Genomic DNA, 6,229 nt, shown 5'->3' on the forward strand with positions numbered 1-6,229 from the left:
CCCATGGAAAGGGTGCTCAGGCCTTGGCAGGGGCTGCCCAGGGAGGTGGTGAAGTCTCAAGGGGACAAGGATCATTGGTGGCCTTGGCAGTGCTGAGGGCATGGCCAGACCTGATGGTCTCAGAGGGTTTCTCCAACCTCAGTGATTCCATGAGAAGGACACGAGCAGGAGCTGCAGGACAGATGCCCTGGCACAGCCTTGAACTCTCGAGATGTCCAAAGCACAGGTTTTACACAAGTTGCAGTGACCCTGGAGGGGTCATTTGGGGACTCTTCCTTATCCTGCTGCTGGATTACAGGGAGAAGCTCACCAGGGCTATTTCAGCTTTAATAGTCCCCTGAAGCTGGGTGGAACACGCTGCAGGGGAGCTCTGCCCTCCACCCCTGCCTTTCTCCAGCAGGCAGCTCAAAGACCTGGGTTAAGCAACATTTTAGGAGAAAGGATCAGAGTACAGTCAGGGAACAGCTCTGGTCTCCTTTTAGTAGGAGAGATGATTATTCCAATTAATGCAGCTGCATTAATTGAACTCTCCTTCCAACTTGTTGCATTTCCCACCCAGCATCTGACAAGCCAGAAGATAAATAAATTGACATAAGATAATAAGGAAGAAGCCTTTTTTACAATCAGGGTGGTTGCCCAGAGAAGCTGTGGCTCCCCCATCCCTGGAAGTGTCCAAGGCCAGGCTGGACAAAGCTTGGAGCAAGCAAAGCCCCTCCTGGGCTGGAGGAAGGCACTGCCAGCAATCCAGGTGAGCTGCCTCATCCCCAGGTCCCAGCTCTCTTCAGGGAGTGCTTCCTGCAGAGAATTCCTTAAGGAGGGATGGACACACCAACACCCCAAGGGGTCCATTAGTCTCAATGCCCACTGCCCATGGTGTCGAGGGGCATCTCCCCAGGAATCTTTGCTCCAGGAACAGCAATTAACAAGCCAGTTACCTCTACTAAGTTTTTGGCCCAAATCCTGGTGGTGCCAAAAGGCATCCCACACTTCCAGGCTTCAATTTACCCACACTGGTATCATGCAGGGAACTATCTAAAGCAACAATTTCAGTGGGCAGAGTACGCAGGAACCAGGGAGAGGAGAGCCAAGGCCATGTCCACCCTTCAAGCCTTGTTTGTCGTGCAGAGTCCATCTCCATGGACTGATTCCATGATTTACAAGGCTTTGGATCCACAGCAGAACACCCCTCAGCGGGCAGCACTGCACCCAGCAGGTCTTCAGGGCGTGTACTCACCACCTGGCTGATGTCATATCCCCAGGGCAGGAAGAGAATCCCCGTGTTATACTTCTCCCAGTGGGAGAGGATGAAGGAAAACAAGACCACCCACAGCAGGAGGTAGAGGACGAAGACGCTGACGCCGGTGGAACCCCGGCCGAAGGTGGAGTACACGGTGACCACGAAGTACACGCAGGCCCAGCTGTCCAGGCCGTGGTCAAAGAGCTCTCCCAGGGGGGTGCTGGAGTTGGTCCGGCGTGCCTGCTTCCCATCAACGCCGTCTGGGGAGAGGGAAAGAAACATGGAGCTTTCCTGGACACTCCACACAAAGCAATGGGCCAGGGAACAGCGGCTTTCTTTCCCACCTCCATCCGCGATCAAGGAGTGGGCTTCCCACCCCCTGCTCCATGGGAGGCTGAAAAATGCAACAGCCTGATGAGATTATATTTATTTCCTTGTATTTCCTTTATGTTCCTTAAAGCAGCTTCTTCCTGTGCCTAAGGGAGATCCAAGAGAGCTGGAGACGGACTGGGGACAAGGGCCTGGCAGGACAAGACAGGGGCAATGGCTTCAAACTGGAAAAGGGGAAATTTGAGTGGGATATTGGGAAGGAATTGTTCCCTGGGAGGGTGGGCAGGCCCTGGCACAGGGTGCCCAGAGCAGCTGGGGCTGCCCCTGGATCCCTGGCAGTGCCCAAGGCCAGGCTGGACATTGGGGCTGGGAGCAGCCTGGGACAGTGGGAGGTGTCCCTGCCCATGGCAGGGGGTGGAACTAAAGGATTTTGCAGGTCCCTTCCCACCCAAGCCATTCCGGGATTCTCTGATTATTTAAAGCAGACCCAAGACAGAGTTTGACAGTTCATCTCAAAGTCAGTTCCAGTATCCTCCTTTCCCATCAGGTGCTCTGGGACAACTTCCTTCTCTCCACATTGCAAAGCAGCTCCCAGAAACTGCTCCTGGCAAGAGCACAGAATCAAACACTTCCCGTGGGCTCAGAGAGGGGACAACACAACCCCAGCACGAGTGGGTGACCCCGATCCCCCAGGAAAACTCTTACCTAACGTGTAGGCCATGAAGTTGAGGAGCCCCACCACGATCCATACTCCATTTGGAACATGCTGGTGATCAGGAGCTGCAGGGATCAGACAGACCCGAGTCAGGACAGCTCAGGATGTGCTTCCAGAGGGTTTATTTTGGCCCACGAGGCACAGCCACAAGGACTCAAACACTGAATCTGGGATGTGAACTTTGCAGGATGTGATGGCAGGGCTGCCCCACAGCAGCTCATAAAACCAGGACAGTGAGGACTTTCCCTTCCAGGATATATTTGTCCTTTGCCCCCAGCTCTCCAAAATCATGGGATCTGAGAACTGGGGCCAGTTCTGTGGTGCCACTGCAGGCCATGGAAGTGTGTGCAGAGGACACTCCTCAGTCACCTGCTCACAGAGCATCAAGTGGAGCCTCTCTGATGTGGCAACTCCCTGCCCCCGCAGGAACATGCCAGGATTCCCCGCCCAGTCTCCAGTCCCATCCTGCCAATGGAAAACGAGCTCTTCCTTAATAGCACCTCCACCTCCTCCAGCAGGGCTCTGGCAGGGAGCCTGGGGAGCAGCTGGCTGCAATCAGGGAGCCCAAAGGGGCACTGGAGAAGGGCAGGAAGAGGCACGGATCGCTGGCAGCAGGAGGGCACAGGGAGGTCTCCTGGGGGAACAATGATCCCGTGAAATGCCACCTCCTGTTTCCTCAGGGCAGCAGGATGGTGCCTTTCCAGCAGCAAAGGGAGGGAGGGAAGGAGGGAGGGCATCATGTCTGCAAAGCCATCCAAGGAGGAGGGAAGGCACAAAACTCTGGAGGCCTTAGCAGCACCAGGAAAAGTTATTTCCAAGCAGGACATGCAAAACATGTATGTGAAAGGGTCCCAAGCCATGAGCTTCTCCATCCTTCCAAAGCCAATTTTTGAGAGGCTGGGAGAGTTGGGGATGTGCAGCCTGGAGAAGAGAAGGCTCCAGGGACACCTCACAGCCCCTCCCAGTGCCTAAAGGGGCTCCAGGAGAGCTGGAGAGGGACTGGGGACAAGGCATGGAGGGACAGGACACAGGGAATGCCTTCCACTGCCAGAGGACAGGGCTGGATGGGATATTGGGAAGGAATTGTTCCCTGGGAGGGTGGGCAGGCCCTGGCACAGGGTGCCCAGAGCAGCTGGGGCTGCCCCTGGATCCCTGGCAGTGCCCAAGGCCAGGCTGGACATTGGGGCTGGGAGCAGCCTGGGACAGTGGGAGGTGTCCCTGCCCATGGCAGGGGTGGCACTGGATGGGCTCTGAGGTCCCTTCCCAACCCAAACCATTCTGGGATTCCACGAGTCTGGGTGTCTGATGTCCTGGGGGTTTTCACCTTGAGCTACTGAGAGCTTTTCTTCCCATGGCTCATGGACTGTAACAGCCCAAATCCTGGCCAACAGCCACGGATGCCACCTGAGCCTTCAACAACCAAAACCACTACAACTCATCTACCAATAAAGGCAATCCCAAGAAACCAGGATTTTTCCCATGTACTTGTGTTTTGATGATGGGCCCAGTTTAGAAGAACTATGGAACTCTCCTGAGCAACCTAAACCAGACCTGGCAGGGTCTAAGGGAGAGAAAAACAAGGAGAAGTTCCTGAAAATTATCACACTGCATTAATCCTTTCCCTGGGACTCCTCCATGTGCAAAGGGACACAACTGAACCATTGGATTCACAGAGAGATGAACATGGAGACTGTTGGAAAGTTTAAAGCTGTGAATGGTGAAGCTCAGAAGGAGGATTTGGCCTCGTTAGTCTGATGTGGTGGTGGTTTTGCCAAGAGGGGAATGAGCTGAGATGTGAAAAACAAGGCTCTACCTGCTGATTTCAGGGAAGCAGCATTTCCTAACATTTTCCTGTTAGATTTTCAAACAAGGGCACTGGGTTGTTTGCTCTGCAGGCAGAGCCAATTCCTCTCCAAGATTCCAGATTTTTCCTCCTCCCTCTCTCGCCTGCTGCCAGTCAGGAGAACGTTCCCCTGGCAGCCGGAGGGAAGGTGTCACACCCAGACAAGTCCTTCTCACAAAACCCAGCGAGTTCAATCCCCTCCTCTGTCCCAGTCACTTTGGGAAGGCCCAGACCCAGAGGCCTCACCAAGGAGCACTGGAATTCCCAGCAGAGGAGGTGACAGATTGCCCATCTGACGAGGAACATGCAGCCTTACCAGAAGCATAAAAGTCAGGGTCGAAGTACGCCATGAGGAAGAAGTTGAAGACAAGCAGCAGGAAGCCAGAAAATGTTATCAAATTTGGGGCCAGCCAGGTAGGGAAGATCTATGGGAAAGCAGCAAAAGAACAGATGAACTCATTAAAACATGGACTGAGGAGCTGGAGCTGCTCCAGCCACGGCTGCACCGCCTGGGTGTTAGACAACACTGCCAGGAGCAGCTGGAGCGTACCAGGGCAGCAGGAAGCGCTGGGCTGGGGTGCAGGGATTCGGGGCAGGCTGCAGGCAGCCCCTCACTCATTAGTGGCACCACAAATGAAGCAGCTGATGGCGTTACAGAGGTGAGCTGGGCTGGGCTGTCCCCGCTCGGGGCGGGACAGGGACTCACCTTCACGATGGCATTCCAGAAGGGATGCATGACATACAGGGACAAGGGGTTGCTGTCCACGGCGCTGTACTGGGAAAGGGAAACAAAAGGCAACAGTTAGGGCTCCAGCAACTCCCAGAAAAAGCCAGAGATCTGGAACCTTCTGAGCCCGATCCTGTGTGGAACCCCCATGGGACCCTAACCCAATCCTCCACCCTTTGGAAATGCCAACTCCAGCTCTCCCAGTGGACACAGGCAAGGAGCAAGATGCTGATCCTTCCAACTGCTCTGCCCCACCTGAATGAGGAGAAATGCTGTGGGTCCTACCCCCCAATAATGCCTTCTGTCACCTGCTCTGCTGTGACCCCTTTGTTCCCTTGCTGGTCCCAATCTCCATTCCCACTTCCAGCAGTGGGACTGGGAGTTCCTTGAGCAGGATGGGTCTCAGAGGGCTCCTCTCCGCTGAGGACCTGAGATTTCACCAGAGGCAGCCTAGAGAATGGGGAGGGAGAGCTCTTACCCCTCATCCCACCACTTTTACAACATTCGAGGTGCTCAGGGTGTGTTTGTGGTGGGGGAAATAAAAATAGAAATAAAAATCAAAGATCTAGACAAGGCATGAAACAACTTCCAGCTAGAAAGTTAAAATTTGACATAATTTGGCTCTCAAGAGCAGCATGAGCTGTTATCTGCTCTCACAGCCCTTTCCAAGCACAGACTACCCTGGCTAAAGTCCTCTTCCACCAGGAACACTTTGATAAGAATCCCAAGAACAATTCCATAGGCCACAGAACTCCTGGGCTCACACACTCGGCTCTGGGCTGGGCAGAGCCTGCTGCCCACCCACGTGCGTGGGACAACACCCCCAGCTCAGCCATCTGCCCCAGTCCAATCCCAACCACTGAATCCCAGAGTGGTTTGTGTGGGAAGGGACCTTCCAAAAACTCCAGTGCCACCCACTGCCATGGGCAGGGACACCTCCCACTGTCCCAGGCTGCTCCCAGCCCCAATGTCCAGCCTGGCCTTGGGCACTGCCAGGGATCCAGGGGCAGCCCCAGCTGCTCTGGGCACCCTGTGCCAGGGCCTGCCCACCCTCCCAGGGAACAATTCCTGCCCAAGATCCCATCCAGCCCTGTCCTCTGGCACTGGGAAGCCATTCCCTGTGTCCTGTCCCTCCATGCCTTGTCCCCAGTCCCTCTCCAGCTCTCCTGGAGCCCCTTCAGGCCCTGCAAGGGGCTCTGAGCTCTCCCTGGATCCTTCTCTTCTCCAGGTGAGCACCCCCAGCTCTCCCAGCCTGGCTGCAGAGCAGAGGAGCTCCAGCCCTGGGAGCAGCTCCGGGGCCGCCTCAGGACTTGTTCCAACAGATCCCAAATTGGGTGGTAAAATGAAACCCCTCAGCAAAGAGCACCCCCAGGTCCT

At 55.2% G+C, this 6,229-nt stretch overlaps 1 protein-coding gene across 1 annotated transcript in view; it reads right to left on the reverse strand.

Annotated features, from left to right (window-relative positions):
• LOC121660732 (ethanolaminephosphotransferase 1-like) overlaps positions 1-5,404 on the reverse strand; it is a 13,485-nt gene extending 8,081 nt beyond the window's left edge. The window contains exons 1-6 of the mRNA XM_042020179.1: positions 5,331-5,404; positions 4,832-4,900; positions 4,442-4,550; positions 2,273-2,347; positions 1,235-1,497; positions 330-413 (exon numbers count right to left, since the gene is read on the reverse strand). Coding sequence (XP_041876113.1) covers positions 330-413; positions 1,235-1,497; positions 2,273-2,347; positions 4,442-4,550; positions 4,832-4,861 — 561 coding nt within the window. The 5' untranslated portion in view covers positions 4,862-4,900; positions 5,331-5,404. The remainder of the gene's footprint in view (positions 1-329; positions 414-1,234; positions 1,498-2,272; positions 2,348-4,441; positions 4,551-4,831; positions 4,901-5,330) is intronic.
• Between the last annotated feature and the right edge of the window lie 825 nt (positions 5,405-6,229).

Source organism: Corvus kubaryi, unplaced genomic scaffold (genome assembly GCF_017639235.1).
Source record: "Corvus kubaryi isolate FWS band 111438036 unplaced genomic scaffold, C.kubaryi_AGA036_p1.0 36863, whole genome shotgun sequence".
Classification (NCBI taxonomy): domain Eukaryota; kingdom Metazoa; phylum Chordata; class Aves; order Passeriformes; family Corvidae; genus Corvus; species Corvus kubaryi.